We start from the raw sequence: 25,138 nt of genomic DNA, 5'->3' as shown, positions 1-25,138 counted from the left end.
ATCTGTATGTTTGGTATTACTGTCTCCAGTTTCCACATGTGGAAACTATATTCGCAAGGACAGATGACGCAGCATCACACTACCTCATCAACAGTGGTCAGAATTTGGACTTAGGCCTGTCACACATTGAACCTTTCATCTATAAGCATTAAAATCCAAAAACAGGCTCATGCCACTGTAGGCCATTTTCTCTAAAATTAATCTTCTCCACCACTTGAGATTATTGTGACCCAGTAAATGTCAGAATGATTGGTGCTAAGTAACATGCAGATATATGATGTCATCTATATTTAAACTGAAATTCCTGAGGAAAATGAATCCCCCACCCCAACTCCCTGATCTACACACACACACACACACACACACACACACACACACACGCACCTGCCACATCCTGCTCCCCCACCCCCCACATACACCAATGCTCAGTGAATGTATTCAGTTTTTTGAATGGATAAGACTTCTGCTGCGTCTTCAGGAGCCAGAAGTGTCTCCAGTCCTTTTATTACCACTAACCAGAACGGCAAGGGGAGAGAATTAAAATAAGCTCAGCATCTGCTTCCTGAGCCAAACTTCTCTCAGTCCCACTAGTTTCCCTTCTCCTGGGTAAACTGCCTTTGTAACTAAGGAGTTTTGATATAGACAATGGATTTTCCAAAGCTCTCTGGCCACACTTGGTATTTGGCTGTTTGGAGATTTCGGAAAAGCAGAAAATAGACAAATAGGAAGGAGGGAGAAAATCACCCCTCTCTCTTCCCTGGTCCGTGAGATTCAGCAGATTACTTTTTCTTTTTTAGAGCACTTTATTTTCACAATGCCTGAATTCTTACTGATTTGCATGTTACTACTGTGCTTTCCACTGACTCTCTAGGAGTATACATATATATTCAGAAAGTTACAGATTCCTCACAAACTCTCACTGTAATTCAGTCAACAAAAACTTAACTCCAGCGTCTGCTCTGTGCCAGCGGTAGAAATGCAGGTGTGAACTGTACTGATGTCATTGAATTTCTCATCTTCCTTATTGTGCTTCACAAAAGAATGGCTGTGGTAGTATTTTATCTTCCACTTACCACTTACTCAATCTTTGTCTGCTTCACGTGCCAGCACATTCCTTTCCTGTTTTTCTCCTCTGGTACCCCAGAATTTGAGCTAGCAGAAGTGGAACCAGCATTAGCAATCACGATGTATGACTGACTACATTTGCCCAGCACAGTCAAAGCTTTTGAGTCACCAAACATGATAAAATATTGTGTCAACTTCTAACTAGGGTAGATATTTTATCACTTAACCATTATGTCTTTGGACGAGGGCCTTTCCAGGTTTGCTTAGGGGACACAGAGTGCTCTCTTTGCTCTTTTTTGTCCAACTGGTCTGACTGTTCAGGGCAGGGATCAAAGGATGATCCCTACTCGCACCCATGGTGTCCAGATTACCCTGACCCACCCCAGCAATACTTAGAAGCCTCCAGGGCTATACCCTGTCATACTCAGGGACTGTGTGAATCAAGGCAGGTTCTGTGTGGATCAGCTGCATGTGAGGTATATATGTTATATATCTCTTAACTCTTGTACTATCTCTCTGGCCCTATGTAATTCTGGCTCTACTATGATGTGAATGTCAGTTCTTTAATTGTTTTGATTGAGAGCTTAACCTGATTATTCTCAGGGGTTATTCCTGGCTCAGGGCTTAGGGGAGCATGTGGTGCCAGGAATCGAATCCCAGGCCTCTCATAAGCAAGGCAAATGTTCAACCACTGAGCTATTTCTCCTGTTCAATATCAGTTCCTCCGAGGTCACTAGATAGTGAAACAAAACCCAACTAATCCTGAACCTTCCTCTTCTTCTTCTTATTTTAGCCCCTTTTAGGTGAACTGAGTTAGAAAAGCATTGTGTACCTGTGTGTGGCATGTGTTCGGGGTTGGGTGGGGGCGTGGAGGGAAAGATGTAGGTGCTCCCTGAGTACAGGGCTGTCCTGCTTCCCGTGCCTCCTGCACACGCTGCTTCCCTGGCGGTCTCTGGAATGTGGTTCTGGTTTCCAGGATCCTGATTTAAGCGGAAGAGCCTTATTCAGCAGGAGTGAGTCAGAGGAACCCCAGGGGGACTCTCAATCAGAAGCTCTGCTGAATGTGGCCCATGTCACCTCCTGGCCTTGGGCCACTCTGCCCTTGGAATCACAGGACTCATTTCCGATTATTCTGATGTCTGAGCTGACAGATATTAGGCACGGCAAATTTACCTGTGAATTAGAAAGTCGTGGGTCTGTCCCGGACACTGATTTTTTGGTATTTCCAACCTCTCTGCTGCCAGAACCCAGCTCCTCTCAGGCTTCCGGCCCCCTCTCTTGGAAAACTCAGTGCTATGAAGCACCCACCTGAGTCCAGCACCTGCTGGCTTCCGAGACCTCAGATGAAGAAATAGGTGCTGCAGACCTATGCACAGGAACATGAGTCAGTCTTCAAAGGGGACAAATTTCTGACACAGGCAACAAGAGACTGCCCTTGAACATGTTTTATCGAGGGGAATAAATTGGATACAGAGGTAACGGTGAATTCACTCTCCGGGGTCAATATAAGTCCCCTTGGGGGCTGCTCCTTTCACTGTTCCTCCACTACTGAGGGAACCAAGGAATGGTTCTCTGAGTTCCTCAGTCACCGAACAGAGTCACTTTTGCAAACCCCTCTGGTGACTCCCTAGCCACCATTCTCTGCCCTGTTCTGCCGGTTGGATGGGCATGGGCTCCCTCACCACCTGAGCAGAAGGAATCAGCTTGCAAAGCTGCCTCCACCTGCTAGGAACTCATGTAGAAGTTTGATGCAGGTTTGCTTGGAAGGGGGCGAGGTGGGTGGGGAAGCCAAGACTGTACATGGTCACTTTATTCTTTTTTTTTTTTTAATTTTATTGAATCACCGTGAGATAGTTACAAGCTTTCACATTTGGGTTACAATCTCACAATGCTCAAACACCCATCCCTCCACCAGTGCACATTCCCCACCACCAATATCCCGGGTATACCCCCCCTTTCCCACCCTACCCCTGCCTCCATGGCAGACAGTATTCCCCATACTCTTTCTCTACTTTGATGCAGGGCATGATAGCTTGCAACACAGACACTGAGAGGTCATCATGTTTGGTCCATTATCTACTTTTGGTACGCATCTTTCATCCCGACTGATTCCTCCAGCCATCATTTTCTTAGTGATCCTTCCCCTATTCCATCTGCCTTCTCCCCTCCACTCATGAAGAAGGCTTCCAGCAATCCTCCTGGCCCTTGTATCTACTGTCCTTGCGTGTCAGCCTCATGTGATGTTATTCCATACTCCACAAATAAGTGCAGTCCCTCTATGTCTGTCCCTCTCTTTCTGCCTCATTTCACTTAGCATGATACTCTCCATGTCCATCCATTTATGAGCAAACTTCATGACTTCATCTCTCCTAACAGCTGCATAGCATTCCATTGTGTAGATGTACCAAAGCTTCTTTAACCAGTCATCTGTTTTAAGGCATTTGGGTTGTGTCCAGATTTGGGCTATTGTGATCAGTGCTGCAATGAATATGTGGGTACAGATGTCATCTCTACTGTGCTTTTTTTGCATCCTCGGGATATATTCCCAGAAGTGGTATTGTAGGGGCATATGGAAGCTCAATTTCTGATTTTTGAAGGACTGTCCATATTGTTTTCCAGAAAGGCTGGACCAGCCGGCATTCCCACCAGCAGTGAAAGAGCGTCCCTTTTCCCCCACATCCACACCAGCACTGGTTGCTTTTGTTCTTTTTAATGTGTGCCAGTCTCAGTGGTGTGAGATGGTATCTCATTGTTGTTTTGATTTTCATCTCCCTCATGACTAGCGATGTGGAGCATTTTTTCATGTGCCTTTTGGCCATTTGTATTTCCTTTTTTGAGGAAACTTCTGTTCATTTCTTCTCCCCATTTTTTGATGGGGTTGGAGTTTTTTTCTACTTTATTCTTAATAATTCAGGATACGCCAAGTTTTAAAAACCAGTCAGCAGGATTGCCAGTTAGGTTTGTTTATTTTCAGATTACTAAAGCAAACCCTACTTACCCCATGTCTTTTCTAGCAGGAGAAAGGAAAACGTGGGGAACAGTGGCTTAATCCTGGCCCTGTGTCCTTATTAGTTTCAAAAGGGAACACTGGATCCAAGAGATAGTACAGTGGATAAGGAACTTCCCTTGCACATAGCTGACTCAGAGTCCATCTCTGGCCCTATGTTTAGTCCCCCAAGCTGCGCCCGAGGTCTTCCCTGAGTGTAGAGCCAGGAGTAGCCCTTGAGCAACTCCAAGTCTGGCCCCAAAAATCACAGGAGTGAAACAGGTACACTGTGACATGTTTGCAGAGGCTGCGCATGTGCTGTAAAGTGTGGCTTTCAGCTGCCCCCTTCCGAGCCTGTTGGCTTCCATGGGTGCCTCCAAGTGGTTTGTACCTGCCTGGTCTGCAGCACACAGCTCACAGGGCTCACCCAGGCCCAGCCGTTATCAAACCAGTATCTTTTCTCAACCATTAGATTACATAACAGACCTGGCTGCCCAATCCTCGAAATGAGATGGTCCCAGACAGCTGCCACACAAAAGCCGGCAAAACCGACACTGCACTTTGAGGCAGCAGAGACCATTGGCGGGTCTCCTGGGCTGCAGAGAAGTAGTTATGTTCTTACTCCTCATGGTAATGCCCATTGTGTGTGTGTGTCTGTGTGTGTGTGTGTATGTGTCTGTCTGTCTGTCTGTCTGCTCAAGGTATAAAGTTCCTATTGGGTTAATGCTGGCATCTTTTTAATTGTATAGAAGAGTAACTTCCTAGCTGTCAAGCAAAGGAGGGGGGAGCTGGCTTCTTAAACAAAACCAAAAGCTAAGTCAAAACAAGGTGGCCAGGGGGAGCAGGGCAGGTACCTGCCTTTCATCTGGATATTCAGGATGACACATCTGGTGCCAGGGAAGCTGCTATTTCTAACCAGAGGGAAGCATTACAGTCAAGGGAGGGGAGAGCTGTCAGGTGAGCAAGAGATCAAGAATTACCACGACAGCTCCATGGCGTGAGAAAGGCGCCGTGAAGTGCCGTGTGATTTTAACCAGCGGTGGTTCAATTAGCTTCTCCCGGACCTGGTGTGATGTGCGGTCCGAGAGGGGCTGCTGGCTGCTGGCAGTGCCAGGCGTGAGAAGGTTGCACTCCTGAAGGGCCCTCATTTCCACTGTACATGCAAACTGGCTCCTGCTTCCCGAGTTTCACTTCACAGAGGTGCCAGGCGCTGGAGATGGCATTAATTAGGAGCTTGCCCATTCCTCCCATGAACTTCTCGGAGCCCCCTATTATAAATATTCCAAGGACCCAAAGTAACCTCCTTCCTTGAACTTCCCCCAATTTAAGATCCTGTCAAAATCTAACCACCTGTGCCAGCCGGCTAAGCAGCCTTGACTAACCGTTTTGCCCTGTGCTCTCACATTCTGCAGGATTGTGTATGCAAGACTGAGCAGGCGAGCGAGCGAGTGCCTTTCTGAAAAACTTCCACTCAAAAGTGAGCTGAGGAAGGGCTTGTTAATAAGTAATCAAGCGGAGGAAATCATGCTCTATCTAGTCACCTAGAAATACTGGCCTGTTCTTTGGGGATGTCGTAGAAGTTTGGAGCAGGAGGCTCTCTAATTTGATGAGCCATAGCTTGAGAAATTCTAGAGAAAAATAGCATGAGCAACTGTGTGTGTGCTTGCGTGTTTGTGTGCGTGCGTGCAGGTGTGTATGTATGTGTGTGAGATGTAGGTGGATTGTGCCAACATAGACCATCTATAAATTAAAAGCTTCATCTTAATATTTAGTGTCAGTATTCTGCCAAATGTCTCACTTTCTCCACATAGACTGATAGGCTGTTTCTCTTGGAAATATGAGTCTGAGGCTCAGAGAAGTTACTGGACAGGTTGAACATTGCTCTCTTTGACTCCAGAACGCAGCCCGGTACCCACTAAAGAAAACAGCCAACTTGTACAGAGCCAGGAGCCTCCAGTTCAGAGCAGCCAGGATGCTAGCTCTCAGATTGGACTTCCTGTGAGCTTTTGCTTATTCTCTTCCGATGACTTTATGCACCACAATTCCACAGCAGCCCATCCAGGGCTTCCAAGACAAGCCCTCCCCACCCCACCCCCCATTTCTGCAGGGCATATTTAACAGAATCCTAGTTTCATGACCCCAAATGCTCATGTTCTGAATGTCCATGGGGAATTGGTGGCCACTTACCTGCCATGCAGGCACTGAGCCCGAAAAGCCGGTCTTAACCAGTCTAGTGCCAGTGCCAGCTTCTCAGTCCCAACTCCTGCTTTCCTGGGGCCCAGCCAGCAGCTGCAAAAATTGATGGGGGAGCACTCAGCCTGTCAGAATCTCGAGTTGATGGTCTCGCAGTTCCCTTCCCTGCACCACAGCACTGTGTACTGCAAACACAGATGACCTTTGCAGCGATTTCATCTCAACCTGCTTCCATATAAAAAAAAAAAAAACCTGTTTTGTATTGACATTGTTTGGAACAAGTTCTGCCTATGTTAACTCCCTTAGCACCTGCCCTCAGACTTGAGTCCCGAGAGGCCAAATGCATCTAATTCTGAGAGCAAGGCGGGAGGGCACCTTGAAAGTCAATCCAGCGTCCATTCATCTGAATCCCTGTCCAATGACTCCAGACAGCGGTAGTGCCTTTCCCACCTGACAGCCCCCTCTTACCTCCACCCTCCATGCCCCCCCCCCCACCTTCCTTCTGAGTTTTTTCTAATTCCTCTCAGAGGGACTGAGCTATGGTCTCAGTTTGGCCTACTTGGCAACAGGGCATTTTGTGGGACGTTTTCTTATAAGTCAGTTCCCATGTGGTATTTGTTAGTCACAGCTAATTATTAAGTCCTTGGCTGAGGCTGTAGATATTGTTCTCTTGGATTCTTCCCTTCTCCCTCCACCGACCTCCCATTGCTATAGAACAAAACTCATTGTGGGGCTCTGGAGGTTGGCTGTGCACATATTTTCCAGTGCACCCCTGATGGGCTCGTGCTGGGGTTTCATGTTTCAGGTTGAAACTCAACTGGCTAGAGCATTATTCATTGATGCTGACACTCTGGGCCTCCACTCTGTGCAAATATTTCTCCCATACAGAATTTGGTCCCTGAGAGGCAATTTAGGCAATTCATTGAGAGTGTTTCACAGCTTTTACTCAGAGCGTTGATAGTCGGCACCGAATTATAGCATGTTAAGAATCCCAGATCATAGAAAACTCTTTAAGGCCTGTCAAAAAGAAGACGGTTACTAAGGGAGCAGCCTACATCTGCTTCTTTCCAGTCTAGCAAAAAACACCTCAGCATTTACCTGCATCAGGTGTGGATCTCCTGGATTTCAAAAAAAAAAAAGTGTTGCCTCTAAAAGGAACCTTCGCCTGAACCAGAGAGATGACACAGGAGTTAAGGTACTTGCCTTCCAAGTTTGATCCCTGATACCACATGTAGTGCCACAAACACACCTGCATACAAAGCCAGGAATAACTCTGAGTACTGAAAAAAAAATCAATAAAAGCAATTTTTGAGGGGTGACAGAGTATAAAGGGCCGGAGCTTTTGCTTGGCATGAACAAGTCCCCAGGTTTGATCCCAAGCAGCGTAGGGTCCCCCAAGCACCACACCAGGTGGTGTGGTTCCAAAACAAAAAATATAAATTAAAAAATATCTTTGTGATCTAGAAGAGCAAGAAGTATCCCAGAAAAAGCCCTACCTACCAGAGGTTAGACTCCAAGTTTGCTAAGGGCTGCCTTGGCCATACCACTCCATGACGCTCTCTAAATCATGCACAGTTCTCAAGACTAAATAAGCAACCCAGTTCTTACTTTATATATGTGAGAGCCAAATCCGAAAGAGGACTAGAAGGTTTTATCTCCACATGAGGTAAAGAAAGAACACAGACTTGGGCCAGTAAGTCTGGGTTCAAATTGCACTACTTAACAGTCCTGGGAATGAAGCTTACTTGATATCACTGACAGTCAGGCTTTATATTTACATACTAAGCTTAGTTCAAGGATTGTTGTGAGAAATTAAATTGAATAGTTTATATGAAACCCCTATGTAAGCATATCAGGAACTTGATGAATGTTCTTTCTCCAATAACTTAGTCTGTCTGTCTGTCTCTCTGTCTGTCTGTCTGTCTGTCTGTCTGTCTGTCTGTCTCTCTCTCTCTCTCTCTCTCTCTCTCTCTCTCTCTCTCATGCTCTCATATACCAACATATTTGAACCAAAATAAAAGCCAGACACTTTTTTAAGTTTACCCTTGGAAACTTCTGGATTTTGTCACAAGCTTAATATAACCAAATTAAAGTTGGAGTATCTATGGACCGTGGGCTTGTCATAATCTTTTATAGAGCACATATAAAACTGAGCATTTCCTGGTGGGGTGGGGCCGGGGGGAGGGAGAGCTGTGGGTTTTCAAGAGAACATTCTACGAAGGAAAACTGGAAAGACTGGAAAAATTAATTCTTGACTCAGGAAGTCTGGGGTGTCCTGAGGGATCAGAGGCTGACAGCCCTCAGACAGACTCTGGCAGTGAAATCAGAGCCCCTCATTGTACCAGCTCCTTGGGTGTGCTTGGGACGCTTTCAAATCCTTCTTTATTTGCCATTCAGACAGGAACCATAGCCCCAGAAGCTTGTTTTGAAAATCTAGGAAAACAGATGTTTTTGCTTATTTTTTTTTCTCTTTCATGCCAAAATGTTCTCTGAGTTTTCCTTGAGTTCTGAAGCCTCCTTTCTTTTTTTCTTGCTTGCTTGCTCCTAGCTTGATTACCTCTCTCTTTCTCTCCTCTCCCTCCCTCACCCTCCCCCCTCTCTCCCTCCCGTTCCCTCTCTCTCCCCATTTTTTTCTTTTAAGACAGATCGTGGAAAATATTGTCAAATGAAGAGATATGGTGGGCATCCAGTTGGGGGTCCTGGGAGATAAGAGAGTCAGGACCAAGCATGGTCCACTTTTCCCCAGAGGAAGCCAGAAGCACTGCATCTGGCTGAGCAGAAGTATGTGACTGTGGAGGTTGTGTGAATGTGCCAGAGATCAAGGAAGGAGCCGGCCGCTTAAGCCCCTGAATGTTATAGACCCTTACGACATGTTGGTCAGCGTATTCAGTTTTCTAAGGCTGCTGTAATCAAACCACCCCAAAGTTAGCACCTAAAAAAGAACATATTTATTATCCTGTCCGTTCATTACAGGTCTGATATGGGTATCACTGGGGTAAAAATCCATGTATTGATGTCCACATGTTTCTTTCTGGAGGCTCTGTAGAAAAATTTGTGTTCTTACTTCTTCCAGCTTCTCAAGACTGTCCATATACTTTGGCTTTTGTTCTCTTCATCTTCAAAGCCAGCAGCAGCCGCCGAATTCCTTTCTGCATAGTGTCACCTATGGTGGCACTTCCTGCTTCCACATTCAGGGACTTGTATAATGACTTTGATAACCAGGGTACTCACTCTAGTTGGAAGGCAGCGGATTGGTTTTGGGATCTTCATCAGCATCTATCATTCTCTTTTGCCATGTGATTTTCCAGTAATGTATTCACAGGTTCCCAGGGAGTAGGATGTAGACATTTATGAGGGCTTTGTGGGGGTGAGGTTGGTGGTAAAGAGGGTGACTACATTGTTACACAGGTCATTAGTATATGGAACACTATGATTGTGAGCTTATTAGGCATTTTTAAGTTGCAGAAACTACCGAATTCAAGCCAGTAAAAAGAAAAAGATTGAACTGGAGAGACAGTACAGTGAATAAGGCACTTCTCTGTCAAATAGCCAACCTGGGTTCCAGCCACCGCACTGCAAAAAGTCTTCTGAGCATTGCCAGGAATGATCCCTGAGCACAGAACTCGGAGTAAACCTTGAGCACAGCTGTGACCCAAAATCAGAAAAATAAAAAGGCAAACATTATATTTGCTTATTTACTTGGAAGTAATGAGTCAGACAGTTTTCACTTGGGGCGCCCCAGAGAGGGGCAGGTAAGAACCCTCTCTGCCCCAAGGGACCCAGCCCTGGCAGCCGACCTCCACTACCCAACCACCGCCACGCTCCAGGCCACTTTCACATTATAAAGACACTTCTACCCATTTTCCATAATCAGCACACCATATTTGATGGAGTTCAGACCGTAGACAACAGATCATAGAGAGTAATATATATACATACACATATACATACACATATATATATGTGTATATACATACGCACACACACACACACACACACACACACACACACACACCCTCTTGGAGAGCCTGGCAAGCTACTGAGAGTATCCCGCCCACATGGGCAGAGCCTGGCAAGCTACCCATAGCGTATTCGATATGCCAAAAACAGTAATGATAAGGTCTCATTCCCCTGACCCTGAAAGAGCTTCCAATCGCTGGGAAAGACCAAGAAGGAGAGGCTGCTAAAATCTCAGGTCTGGGAGGAATAGAGGTGTTACTGGTGCCCCCTCGAGTAAATTGACAAACAATGGGATGACATTGAGAGAGTGATTTACTTGGAAAGAAAAGTGTCATTGGCTTCAGACACAGCAACATACCCAATAAGGTTCAGCTTGGTTTTCTTTGTGACGGTTTCAGTCACTTGGGAGAGTCTCAAGATAGCTCCCAGGCAATCCCACACTTACAAGACTCAGGATCCCAGAAAGGAAGTCTTGATCTCTTTTTAAGTAGCACCCTTCTAATTCTGACTCTCACTGGTCCATATGATGTCACATTCATATCCCCGGATCAATCGGCATTCAGGAAGATACAATATATACGCCTCTTTCTACCGCAGAACATGTCATCAGCCTAACTTGGGCTGCACTGGTAATGAGTGGGTAAAGGAAATGTTCTCTGAAGGAAGGATGTTCAGCTATTATTACAAAAGAGCTAGGTATGTTTTTTTAAAATGATATTAATATGACTATATTATTGTAGATTTCAGAACCATGCAATTATTATATTCTTTCAGTTCAGAGTTCTCTTTGCTTCAAGCAATAAGGCACTTGAACTTGAAAGAGTATGGGAGCTCACCCTTGGCAAGTAAGCTAGTACATTTAGATAGTAAACAAAACAGTTTGCAGATTGATTGAGAGTTTGAGTTTTGCCCTTGGTCTCTGACAGCAGAACTGGGATTATCAAGGAGGGTGGGAGGATAGCAGTGGGGGAACGGGTTGGACAAGATGAAACAGGAGGACAGTGGTGAAGGGTCTTTGATAATTTGGTGGTGGTGAGGTACAGAATTTTGTATGCCAGCAGCATACATAATAACATGATTATAAACACATTGCCTCAATGATAGTAAAAGTCGATTTAAAAATGTTTAAGTTAGGGTTTTAAAATAAGGTTTTTATCTAATTTATTTGCTGTAATAGTTGTATATTAGTTATCTAATTTATTAGTTGTCTGCTCTATGACTCAGTTTCCTCAGCAAAATGGGGTCAATAATATTAAGCTCACCTCAGGAGCTTGTTAAGTTTAAATGTGTCCATACTATGTGTTTAGACTAGTACCTCAACATATAGTAAACCCCCAATCAATAGTAGCTTTGGTAATTGTTATTTTTATTATAAATAATTGCCCCATAGGTAATTTGTGAAGTTGGGGAGTGGTTATAGGAATCATACCAGATACTTTCTTGGTTTCCCTTTCTCTGCTAGGGTCAACACTGTCTGATTTCTGGGACTTCTCCACCACCTCAGTGGGAACTGAAGTCCTTAGATGTAGGGTGTCTTGAGTATTTAAATTACCTTATTTCTTCACCTCTGGTTTGGAGTTAGGGGTGTGACTCAGTGATCAAGCACGTGCCTTGCGGACATTTGATGTTTTTGACCCCTGGCACTATAACAACAATAACAGCAACAGTTTTTATCTCTGTCTTTGACTATTTATTTCCATAACCAAATGAATTCTGGGCCAGTGTCTTTAACTTTCAGAATCTGGGGAGAATCTGATTAGTCTGGTCTATGATGTGCTGTAAGTAAGAGTGTAGCCTATTTGCTTAACTGTAACTGCCCAGGTGGCCTTGTACAATCGACTTGGAGACTTGGACAGTGTAAGCTGAAAGGGTAAATGGGTTTAACTGCTTATCCTTTACATATGTCTACAAATGGAAATTTTCCTGCAGAACAAAATAGATTCTCCTGTTGTTATAAATGGTGGAGACATTTTCAGTTGCAATTAGAAATGTTGGAGGAACAGAGAAACCGGTCACCTTTATACAGAATAGAAACCCCTTCCTGGATCAGAAGTGCCTGTCGGGGAGAGAAGGAATGCCTCCACTCACTGTGAAGAGAGTAGGTTCCAGAGTAACCAGAGACAACCATAGAGATACGACTTCTCTCACTTGCCTTGCACACAGACCACTCTGGCTTGGTTCGCTCCCCAGTATTATATATGATCCTCTGGCCCCACCACATTAGGCCCCCAAATAAAACCAAAATAGAGTAACTAAGAATATCCTCCACATCTTCTGTTTCCTTTTGGGTCTCTGAATCCTTTCTCATCTTTCTGACCACCCATATGTTTTTCACCTTCTTTGTCTCAGATATTTAGAACATCACCAACTGCAGAGCTCTGCCTTTAGAACAGTAATCCTTTCCCCAAGGACTATCATACAAATCAAATTGTGCTAGGGATCTAGTTTGATAGTAATGGGGGGCAAGGGAGAGAGAGGAAGAGGAAGGCGTTCTGTGATTCCTTTTCTCTGGGGGCCCTTTGGGAAGAGTGGAAATACTCTGCAGCGGGGCTGGGCATCACGGAAGCAAACACTAAGATTTGAAGAAGACGAAGCATGCAAAGATTCTGATAGATTATCTGCTGGGAGAGTCACTGTGAAGGTTCACATGTCCCTGTCTAGTTGAACAAGCCATAGGCTTCATGCTTACTTTCAAGTGGATTGTTTTTGAAGCTGTCAACAAAAAAGTAGCCTGCTGCCAGGGCCAACTATCAAAAAAGAGAAAAAAGCAATGCAAACCATGGGGGAATGTGCAGAAAGAACGAACGATTGCAGAGTGGAAATGTGGTTCCACTAACCTGATACCATGTGCATTATCTTCCCCCAAAGGACCCCGTGGTTTAATGGATGGGGCTTTAACCTACCCAGAGGTCAATCTCTGCTGGACAAGTGGAACCTCATCCCTGAGGGCATCGACATACTCATGACACACGGACCTCCTCTAGGTAAGTGCAGCCAAGGTTGTCCTTTTTTTGGTCCTATGAAATGCCTTGTTCTCCTGTGCATAAATGAATAATGCTTCAGGGACAGAATCATGTTCCTTAAAAAAAAAAATAAGTGAATACAAAAAGAAAAGTCAGTGTCTTTAAAGAAACCCAGTACAATAATTAAACTCAGCAGTTCTGCTGGGCTTACAGGTGTTCTTGAAATTAAATTTTTTGATTTAGTCAAGTCAGGGAAAAATCAAATGAGTATAGCTCGCCATGGTCTTTTGAGCTTGATAATGTAAGAGATGTTTCACTTTTGAGTAAGGGGAGCTGGGGTGGGGAATGGAAGGAAGGAAGATACAGACCTCCCAATCACAGGCCTTTTGAGTGACAATGAAATGATGGAAACTTTTGTTCAAAGGAGTTCATTTTCTTTTTCCATAGAATAGTAGAACATGGGCGCTCTTTAAAGTTTAACATTTGAGCTGATTATATGAGAGAAGCATTAATTTTTTTTTTTGAGCAAAGGTGTTAAGTAAAGAGTTCCATTGAAAGTTACTGACAAATACTCATCCTCGGGACTGAAAGAGAGTATAAGGGTTAAGGTACATGCCTGGCATGCAGCTACTCAGGTTGGGGCCCCAGCATGGCGGCCTGGTTTCCGACCCCAGTCCCAGCACTGCCGGCTCTAGGCTTGTAAGTCTCCCAAGTACTGCAGGGATGGCCTGAGGAGCACGACATCATGACATCATGGGGCCCTCCAGGGAACCCCTGGTCCAGTTGGCTGAGAATGGGTGGGAGGGATCCCTTGGCCCCCTCAGTATGGCTCCCCACCCTACTCACCCTGCACTGAACCTGTATTCAAGTTTAGATTTCATTGTGCTTTGGAACTCCTTTTTTTTTTCTTCTTCTTCTTCTTTTAAAATTTTGGTTCACGCTCATCAGTGTTCAGGGCTTACACCTGGCCCTTGGAGAGTGCACTCAGGTCGGGCCTGTGCAAGTGAGTGTCCTGCCGGCTTGTACTATCTCTAGCCCCTAGAACTCCTTTAGTTTCAGGGATGGGTCTGAAAAATAATCATTTGCCTCATATAATTATCGTTTAACTATTTGTGAGTTTATGTCTGTTTGACTTAACTACAGAACATTTTTTCTTTTTTTTTCTTCACTTTTTGGGTCAATGCACAGGGGTTATTCCTGGTTCTGCACTCAGGAGTTACTCCTGGCGGTGCTCAGGGGACCATATGGGATGCTGGAAATCGAACCTGGGTCGGCTGCATGCAAGGCAAACGCCCTACCCACTGTGCTATCACTTCAGCCCCACAGAACATTTCTTAAATAAGTATCACCCTGATCCCCATCTACTTGGTATCAAGTATGCCAGTCTCCTCCCTGTCTAGCTAAGATGTGCTTATAATACCCAGCTATTTTACTTTGAGTAGGAAAAGGTGCTTTTCTTTTATAACTGTGGTGGGAAAGGGGTGGGGGGGGGCAGATAAAATCTCCCTTTAAGTAATTCGGAAATATACAGTACTAAAATAAATTTTGTGATTATTCTGGTTAGGCAATAGGGGGACACTTAATAAACACATTAATTATTTTCATGTGGTTTGGGATTGTTATCCACGTCACCTCTTCTGTCAACATGAAAAAATGTAAAGGCTGTCGCAGTCTTTTCCTAATGTAAATTTAATGTTTGTGCACATGTTCCTCTCTGACAGCTGCTGTCCTTCGCTTTCTGGGAAAGGACCCAGTATTTCACATAGGAAGAGCATGAGGGACCAGAGAGATAGTCTAAGCATTAAGGCGTATGCCTTGACTGACACTTCTTTGATATTTGACATCACACGGCTGCCTGGGAGACCTCAAGCACCACTGGGGTGTCCTGAAAATTCCTGCCCCACAGGGTCCCTGCAGCACTTCATCCTCAGGTCTTTTCACTGAGCCACTGGAATGATTGGTCCTGAATCATTGAGCAGAGGCCCCCAGACCTCCTGACCACCTCAGGGAAGCCCCTCCGTAGGAAAAATAGAAAGTAAAATCAGAATGGGAAAAATGGTGCTATGTATATATTATTTCTTTTTCATGTTATTATCATGTTATTATTGGTATACTGATCACGATACTATATGCATAGGACTAGGAAGAGAGTTGCAGGATTGCAGCCTTGCCTTGCATGCAATTGACCCCAATTCAATCCTTGGCACTAAATATGGTCCCCGCCCTCCCCCATGCATATTCAAGCATTATCTCTGAGCACAGATCCTAGAGTAAGCCCTGAGCACTGCCAGGGTGGTACAAAAGCTATAAAAGAGGAAGACAGAGGGAAGGGGCAGGAAGATAAGAGAGAGAGAGAGAGAGAGAGAGAGAGAGAGAGAGAGAGAGAGAAGAGAAATTAAATGCTTTGCTTGCTTGCTTTACAATATTACAATATAAATGAACTCATCATCAAAATCCTAATGTGATCCCACCATTACAAAGGGCCCCCTACTCATCCCTCCAACACCCTTTTCCTGGTTATATGGTGGCTTTAAAAAAAATTTTGGATCGGGAAAGCAAGAGAAGGAAGCTAGTTTGTGAACAGTGGGAAAACAGGACTGATTTTCATGTGATCAGCAGGTCCTGATTTTCTTCAATGCTTCAGACTTAACCATCATGTGTATATTTTTCTCCCCTCAACCCACCATCTTCACGTTTTAAAAGTATTCTTATTACCCTTTATTATGTCATAATGAACTAATTGCCCTAGTTTGTAATTATCAAAGACACAAATCATTACATTGCTAGCTAAACAGTCTAAATTATTACTCAGAGTAAATTACTCAGTGAGACCTTGAAGAGATAGCATCCTTACCACCTTTATCCATACTGGAGAGAGGAAAGCATGGTTTCCCTAAGACTTCTGATTTGCTCTAAGGATCTTCTGCATTCTTGGCAGGGAAATGTGAACCTGACTGAAGAACTCCCTAGAATATAATTTTGAAAGGAACAAAGCCGTTCAGGCCTGGAGATGGCTTTAAAGGCTAGTGAAAATGCTTCCCTTGCTGGAATCCTGAGAGAGATCCCTGACAACACATAGTTTCACACCCCACCCCAAGCACTTACAGGGTGACCCTTGAGCTCGAAGTTGGGAATAGGCCCTGAGTATTGCGGGTGTGTTCCCAAAAACAAATTCCCCACATAAAGAAAAATGCCCATTCAGTTCAGACTTAATCAGATCATTAATTTTGGTACAAAAGCAGCAGTAAGGTTCAGCCTTTCTGGAAAACAATATGGACAGTCCTTCAAAAACTAGAAATTGAGCTTCCCCATGACTCCACAATACCACTTCTGGGAATATATCCCAAGGATGCAAAAAAAGCACAGTAGAAATGACATCTGTACCTATATATCCGTTGCAGCACTGTTCACCATAAGCAAAATATGGAAACAACCCGAGTGCCCCAAAACAGATGACTGGTTAAAGAAACTTTGGTACATCTACACAGTAGAATACTATGCAGCTGTTAGGAGAGATGAAGTCATGAAATTTGCTTATAAATGGATAAACATGGAGAGTACATGCTAAGTGAAATGAGTTAGAAAGAGAGGGACAGACATAGAAGGACTGCACTCATTTGAGGAGTATAGAATAATATTACATGAGACTGACACCCAAGGACAGTAGATACAAAGGCCAGGGGGATTGCCCCATAGCTGGAAGACTGCTTCATGAGCAGAGGGGAGAAGGCAGATGGAATAGAGAAGGGATCACTAAGAAAATGATGGCTGAGGAACCAGTTGGGATGGGAGATGCATGCCAAAAGTAGATAACAGACCAAATATGATGACCTGTCAGTGTCTGTGTTGCAAGCCATAATGCCCAAAAGTAGAGAGTATGGTGAATATTGTCTGCCATAGAAGCAGGGAAAGGGGGGATATACCGGGGATATTGGTGGTAGGGAATGTGCACTGGTGGAGGGATGGGTGTTTGATCATTGTGTGATTGTAACCCAAACATGAAAGCTTTGTAACTATCTCACGGTGATTCAATAAAATTTTTTTAAAAAAAAAGAAAAGAAAAGAAAAGAAAGCAGCAGTAAATCTAACTCTTCATTCTGACCATGTAGGAATTTCGCTGTCTTGGAAACTATTAATGAAGGGGCTCCTCTCCCTTTCTTTGTAGTGAAGCTGAAATAACCCATATGGTGGTCGTGCAGATAGCTGAGGGGACTCTCAGTCAGGGGCCCAATGTAGAATGCCAGGCACAGTTTTTATATGGTAAAGTTGAAGCTTAGTCAATAAATTCATGGAATTCTTATGAACCTTCTGACTTGGCATGGGATTTGTGCCTTGAATTCTCCTCTGCTGTAAAGAGAAGTCACAGCACCTGGGACTTGGCTAATATCACCTGCGCAAGGTGCTTTCTCAGATTATATCTTTTCCTCTATGAAAAGTTCATCCATGAGGGAAGGAAATGTACCAATCACTGTGGGTGATGGATTTTTCCATGGGATCAACTAAGCTTTGAAACCTCCAGCTAGACTTTCACGGGGCCCTCACTCTGCTGTTCTTTGGATTTTCCCCATAGCCAAAATCTGCTGTCAATGGTGTCGCTTAGTAGACGGGAAGAGGCTTATCCACTCCTGTCTGCCTGATCATTTCTAAATAATAGAAATAACCTAATGGAGCTGTGGAATGGGATCCCACTGATTACGACTTAGCCTCTCGTCCACCTACTGTCTTTATACTTCACCCTGCTGAGTCGTATGGATTCCATTTTAGACTATAATCATCCAGATAGCTGACTTTTGCTCTAATTGATGTCAGTTTTTATGGATTTTCTGCATTAAGTGTGTGGAATTAGTGGCTTTTACTTTAAAAGTAGTCAATTAGCACCCGTTTGCTTGGTGCCTCCAAGAGGTCAGGCTGCCCGGATTGCTGGAGGGGAGTCTGGTGGAGGGAGGCCCTTGGTATTCTGGAGCTCTCTTCATCAGGAACCACCAAGGGTTAAGAGCTGATGCACCAGGGCCAAACAGGTGGCTCAAAGGCCTGGAACTCATGCCTGGTACCCAGAAGCCCTGAGTTCCATCTCGAGCATCATCCAGTATCCCCGAGGACCTGCAGAGCGTCTGTTTAAAGACAGCCCCTCTAGCCCGTCTTCTTTGAAATCTTTCAGAAGTATACTGCTACTAGGAATATATAATAAAAATAACTGAAGAGAAGAAGAAAGATAAAGATTATGGCACTACTGGGAATAAATGTCATTGAGCCCATGAAGAAGATTTGAAACCTGTGGTTGAATAAATCAAATCCCTTACAGGAAAAAAAAATGTTAATTAACAGGAAGGAAAAAAAAATGGAAACCAAAAAGAAAAAAAAAAATCCAAGAACCTAAAAAAGACAAAGTGACGAGTGAAAAGTTCCTTAAAAGCCATTGTAAGCCTTAATGGAGAGGCTAGGATTACAGATAATGTAATAAACCTTCTGTGAGTTATGACTTCCTGAAAGTCTAAATGAAACCTTACCTGAAGAAAGAAAATTAAAAGTATTGATTGCATTTTGCCCTTAGGTTTTCGAGACTGGGTTCCAAAGGAGCTTCAGAGAGTGGGCTGTGTGGAGCTTTTAAACACAGTCCAGAGGCGCGTCCGGCCCAAGCTCCATGTCTTTGGTGGGATCCATGAAGGTAAGACCGGAAGGTAGGAGTGCGCATGTGTGTCCTTCCCGTGGTCTGGTTCCATAGTAGACCCGTGGGCTACATTGGGCTTCCCTGGAACAGCAGTTTCCAAATTCTTTTTTTAACCCTTTCATGCGGGGAAATGTTAGGAGAAATCCAATATAAACCCAATAGACAGTTTATGTGGAGCTGATGTCTTTAAGCAGGATGGAAAGTCAGACCCAGGTTTGATTGACCTGAGAGAAACCTGAAAACTTCTGGAATTCTAGAAATCTTGAAGTTTTTGGAATTTTTTTTTTTGCTTAAGAAAGTTTGATACGCTCTGTTTTCAGGCACCCCAAGGTGAAGAAGGTAGAATGTTCTCTTCATGAGAATGAGAATTGGCCTTAGATATTCAGCCTACATCATTTCAGTGGCTCCAGCCCATTGCGTTTAGGATGGAACACATTCAAAGGCCCAGAGAAGGGGCTGGAGTGATAGCACAGCAGGTAGGGCGTTTGCCTTGCACGTGGCCGACCTGAGTTCGATTCCCAGCATCCCATATTGTCCCCTGAGCACCGCCAGGAGTGATTCCTGAATGCAGAGCCAGGAGTGACCCCTGTGCATCACCAGGTGTGACCCAAAAACCAAAACAAAACAAACAAAAAACAAAAACAAAGGCCCAGAGAACCCAAAGGCAGTCCCTAATAGAGAACTCTGGACAGGAAGGAAAATTATATGTTGGAAAGGGCAAGAACCTGCCTGTCTGCAGGTGGATATTGCTTTACTAATCTTCGATAACCATTTCAGACTTATCAGAAATCATCAGCACTATTAAGTGAGAGCTGAGATTAAACTCTAGCTAAATCTCCGCTCGTGGGAACTGGGCCATTGACCACTTGCTGCCTTTCAAGATAAATTGGAAGCAAGTTCACAGAAGCTATATTCCTCTCAAGAACTTTTAGGACCCTAGATTTTTAGTCTGTTTTGCTTTTATTTATTAATATTCCGTGGGGGTGATTGAGGGGGTCACACCCAGTTGTGCTCAGGCCTTCCTCCTGACTCTGAACTCAGAGATTCCTCCTGGTGGTGCCAGGGGTCAAACTAAGCTCAGCTACATATGAGACAGATCCCTAAACCCCTGTTCTCACTCTTCAACCCTGGAGAGACACAGTGCTCTCTTTCAGCTCCTTGATGCGTTCACCCCACCTTGCTCCCCAGGATACACACCTTTGTGTGTCGTGGGTGCTATTTCCTGGGCAACTTCCATGTTCTCTCGAGCTCATTTGCAGCGAGTCTCTGGAGTTATTGATGCATTCACAGCCGAATTGTTTAGGCTCTTTGCCTGATGAAGCAAAAGAACTAAGTTTGCTTTTCAAAGCCCACAAATCCAGTAGCTTCCCCGTTAGGCATGTAATTAAGAACAGATTGAAAATCATCCCACTGAGGCCAGAGAAGATGCAGAGAGTTCCCAGTGCAAGCACCAATGGAAGGGATGGAATTCAGGCCCCTTCTGTGTCAGAACCTGACTTACTGGGAGCTGTGTCCTTCGAAGGGACTTCTTGCCTCTTGGCAGCTGAGTGGAATTTGAGGGGGACAGGAATGGGTTTCATACTGAAACAGCATTCGGGGGGGATGCCATTTAGCACGTTTGTATGCGTACAGTGCACCTAAGCCTTGTATTTCATCCCTTTAAATCATTAATTAGCTTTAAACTAAGCAGGCAATTGAGAAGTTGCACTGAAATCCCCAAATAATAAACTTGCTAGAAAGGTAGATCATATTCAAATAAACTTGTCTCATTTTTATTCGCTTAAGACAGCTAAAGAGGGCAGAGAGAAGGCAAATACCAACCTCTTGATGGAGAGAGATAACAAGACTTTATGACCCCAGAGCTAAACAGTGCATGTTTTTAATGCCTCTTTTCTTTTCTTAAGAGATTTTCCCATTGACCCTCATTAAGCTCTCCACAGGCTGGAAGAAATTTTAGCAAATGGAAGGGAAAAACCTTATGAGTTAATTCTGTAAGTTCTGGCCATTTGTTTTTCTGATGGAAGTATTGTTCTGTGCCCTAGGAGCCTGATACCAATCCAGAATTACAAACTTAATTGCAAAAGCAGTAAGTCAGATATAAGGCATGCAGGGAAATGTGCAGATTCATGAGCAGGATAAAAATGTCAGTGTATTAAAAATTGCTGTAAAAAAGGGGCCGAGGAGATGTTACAGAAACAATGCCTGGCACCATAGGACCTCCTTAGTATTGCTTAGAGACCCTGAGCTTAGAGACCCTGAGCACCCCAGGGGTGGCCCTCTTCTTCCTGGGCCAGAACACAGGACCAGAACAGCACCACATCCTTGAGCCCTACCATTCAACCACGGGCCCATGGAACAAGTGTCACCGAGAGTGGAACTCAGGCCCTGAGGAACTGCTTGGGAGACTCCCAAAAGTGATAATAATAATACAAACTAAATTTAAAAAATTATAAAAGGAACATAGGTACCAGGCTCAGAGATGCTTTCCACGTGTTCTTCCAATAAGTCACCAGAGGTTTCTGCTGCCTAGAGGAAGTCGTCTTGCTTGATTGCGTGTTCGGCTTAGGAAGGGCCGTCCCATAGTGATGGTCTCTGCAAAGCCCTTGAACATTTTGTTATTTGACTTTTGAATAAAATGGAGCTCAGCATCAAAGCCACACATTCAAGTAAGATCGGATTAATAGGCTTCATCGAGATTCTTTCGTGGGGATTCTTTCTTTCTTTTTTTTAATTTAAATTTATTTATTTTTTAATTAGTGAGTCACAGTGAGGGTACAGTTACAGATTCACACAATTTCGTGCTTGTTTTTCCCTCATGCAATGTTCAAGAGCCCATCTCTCCACCAGTGTCCATTCTCCACCACCAATGAAACCAGTATCCCTCCCACCCCCCAGTCCCAGCCCCCCCACCCCAGCCCGCCTCTGTGGCGGGGCATTCCAATTTGATATCTCTCTTTCTTTTGGGTGTTGTGGTTTGCAATAGGGGTATTGAGTGGTCATCCTGTTCAGTCTCTGGTCTACTTTCATCACGCATCTCCCTTCCCGTGTGGGACCTCCAATCACATTTTATTTGGTGTTCCCTTCTCTGTCTGGGATGACTTTCCCCCAGCGTGTAAGGCCAGCTTCCAAGCTATGGAGCCAACCTCCTGGTATTATATACTACTATTATTGGTTATTATTCTCCAATGAGAGCTGGAGATTGTTTCATTAAAAAAATGAAATTAAGGAAGTATGTGGAGGTTGGTGAGATAGCTCAAAAGACTGAAGCACACAGGGCCTGGAGTTTTCTCCCCCAGCAACACATGCCTTACTCAACTCCCTAGTACCCCCATGTTTGACCCTGGAGACCCCCAGCACTGCTGGACCTGAACAACTACATAGCCAGGCCCTAACTTTGAACTATATGGCCTGGGGCTGGAGAGATGTTACATCCTTAGGCCATTTAGTATGGTGCTTGCCTTGTATGCAGCTGACCTGGGATCAGTCTCCGATATCCCATATGGTCCCGAGTCCCACCAGGAGTAATCCCTGAGTGCAGAGCTGAAGTAATCCCTGAACATGCCAGGTGTGGCTCCCAAACAAAACAAAATTAATTAATTCATGAACCGTCTGGTTGTCCAAATATCTACAGCAGTGGCCCCCGAGGCACCCTAAGCTTTGCTTGGGAAGCAGAGTGGAGAGAAGACACAGAAAGAGAGAGACAGAGACAGAGACAGAGACACAGAGAGAGAGGAGAAAGAAAAACCCAGATTTCACATGCTCCTACTTCCACACAGTACTCCCAGGGCCTGAAGCCTGTGCCTCCAAGAAGTTTCTTAGGTAGTCATCTTCCTTCCTACCCCTCAAGAGTTAATTTTGTGCTTTGGACGGAAAATTAGTTTTTCAAAAGAAGGAAACAAAGTTTTGATTTATTCTCACATGTTAAGGAATCAGAGCCTGTCCGTGACAAATCAGGAAGAAAGAATGGCTCTTCTTTGAAGGCAAAGATTCTCTCTTTCAAGAAAATAAAACCAGGAGGCAACTTCTGAAAGCCTTTCGTGTGGGGCAGCTCAGCTGCATTGCATCTCTCTGCCCCTGGCTCGGGACGCCTTGCTGTCCTCGTCCTCGCCTGCCCGCCCGGTACTGACTCATTGTTCTTTGTGTCTGTGACAGTGAGTGTGACTTTTCTCTCTCCACAGGTTACGGCATCATGACCGATGGTTACACAACATACATCAATGCCTCGACGTGTACAGTCAGTTTTCAGCCCACCAACCCTCCAATTATATTTGACCTTCCAAACCCACAGGGTTCCTGAAGCTCTAATCGCCCAATTGGAATGTGAGGGAAGGTCTTTAAACTGCCATTTTTTCTAATTATAAACTTACATTCTCTTGTTCCTCTCCGAATCCTGTGAGTTCTTTTTGTAAATTGCTGGAACACGGATGATGCTAGAGGTTGTGCTTCTTTATTTTAATCTTTTTTTTTTTTTTTTGAAATGGGGCATCCATTTGAAATCAAAGGAGCATTGTGCATTTGTAAAATGAGTTGTTTTCTCAAAGGCCACGCCATTGTAAATTGTTAGTGTTCGCCAAAGGACAGCCAAGCTTTCTTTTTAAAAAGGTGATAAAAAAAAATCTTATTTTAATATGCTTTAAGCTAGATAAAAAAGAGATAGAGGTAGGCAGTTTTTTTTTTTAAGGATTTGCACAACTGTTTAAAGAGTATTGCTTGAAGTATTTTATTTTTTGATGTGTTGTTGATGTTTTTGGCAATGGGTTTTGGTTTTGGTTTTTGGGGTTTTGTTTTTTGTTTTTTGTTTTTTTTTTTTTCAGATGTGGCCCTGATTGATAGCAATTTTCTCAATAAAAATAGGCCTGGAAAAGACTCCTTCACACTCTCACTCTAAGGAAGGCCGTTCCAAGGGCAGAAAATGGCCCTCATTTTAAAGGATGGCTTAGCTAGTGAGATCCATAGTGTGATTAGATGAGGTCTCGTTGATTGTTTCTTTTAAATTATTTTAGCTTTAAAAATATGAAAATGGAATCTGTGTCAATAGCAGGTATTTCATGCAGTTTAAAAAGAAGCGTGCAAACTCCTTTTCAATATGGGTTTATGCATATGAATTTTTTTGTGTGTGTTATGATTAAGTTGGGGGTGTGATTTTGCCAACACAGTCCAACTGCAAAGGGATGCTTTAGCACGGGGCATCAGAAGTCTGAAGGAACTGTCGCATTTTCTCAGTGCTCAAGGTCTCAAAGAACTTGAGTCCCATCAAGGTACCATTACAGACGTGTATAGACGTAAATGGATGCAATGGAAGCTAACTAAAATAAGGCTTAGTTGTCCTTTATATTTAAATACCCTGAATTGTCTTCTTCCTCCTTTTCCTCCCCCCATTTTGCACTGTGTGTCGATGCAATCTTCGCTAGCACAAATTATTGTCGCTAATAGTCCTTTCTGTTTTCCCATTGTAAATGCTGTTGAGCTTTATTCTATTTTATGTTATCTTGTTAACGAAATTTAGGAAAGCAGTTGTTTCTTTAAATTTATTGTGATATTCTATATCTAGCGGCCTTTATATGCAAATAAAATTGCAAGATTTTTAAATTCGTGCTGTTTGAAAGGTTGGCTGATCATGGGTGGGAGGAGGGAGGTGTAGGCCTGGGTAAAAAGGGTATTGATAATAGAACAAGTGACTTTTTCTCCCAATTAAAAAAAATTAATCACCATGATTCATAACTATATAATATTCTCAATGATAGGGTTTCATTCATTCCCCAGTCTAACAGCATACCTCCCTTTTTTTCTGATTTTCAATACGTTTCTTTTGTTTTCTTTTGTTTGGGGGCCACAGCTGGTGATGTTTAGGGCTTACTCCTGGTTCTGTACTCAGGAATCACTCCTGGAAGGGCTCAGGATACCATATGTGGTGCCGAGGATTAAGCCTAGGTTGATTGTGTGTCAGGCAGGAGCCCTGTTTGCTGTACTAGTGCTCTGCCCAAATTTTTCAATAATTTTTTTTTTTTTACCCACCACTCATGGACTGGCAGATAGATTGATTAGACATTCCATGTATTTTCTCCTTCTATCATGTTGTCATACATTTTGCTGCAAATTTTTGAGAAGGGGTGATTTTGGCCGTTGTAATTTCTCCAAGAATAGAGTCACCATGCCGTGGATGCAGGAGACACGCATGGGCCACAGGGAGGGTGAGTGAGAAGTGAATTACAGCGCAAGTCTTCACATTCTCGGCCTCACTGGGAGCAGTTCCCGTTCTCCTGCTCCTTCTTTTAAAATGATGCCTAACCCTGGGAAAATGCT

The 25,138-nt window shown here is 43.9% G+C and overlaps 1 protein-coding gene across 5 annotated transcripts in view; it reads left to right on the top strand.

Annotated features, from left to right (window-relative positions):
- Positions 1–24,440, top strand: part of MPPED2 (metallophosphoesterase domain containing 2) — a 214,773-nt gene extending 190,333 nt beyond the window's left edge. For all 5 annotated transcript variants that reach the window (XM_055143076.1, XM_055143072.1, XM_055143074.1 and 2 more), the window contains exons 5-7: positions 13,073–13,188; positions 18,719–18,832; positions 23,014–24,440. In XM_055143076.1, coding sequence (XP_054999051.1) covers positions 13,073–13,188; positions 18,719–18,832; positions 23,014–23,132 — 349 coding nt within the window. In that variant the 3' untranslated portion in view covers positions 23,133–24,440. The remainder of the gene's footprint in view (positions 1–13,072; positions 13,189–18,718; positions 18,833–23,013) is intronic.
- Positions 24,441–25,138: the final 698 nt, after the last annotated feature.

The sequence above is a fragment of the Sorex araneus genome, chromosome 6 (assembly GCF_027595985.1).
Source record: "Sorex araneus isolate mSorAra2 chromosome 6, mSorAra2.pri, whole genome shotgun sequence".
Lineage (NCBI taxonomy): Eukaryota > Metazoa > Chordata > Mammalia > Eulipotyphla > Soricidae > Sorex > Sorex araneus.
This window is presented reverse-complemented; position numbering and strand designations above follow the sequence as displayed.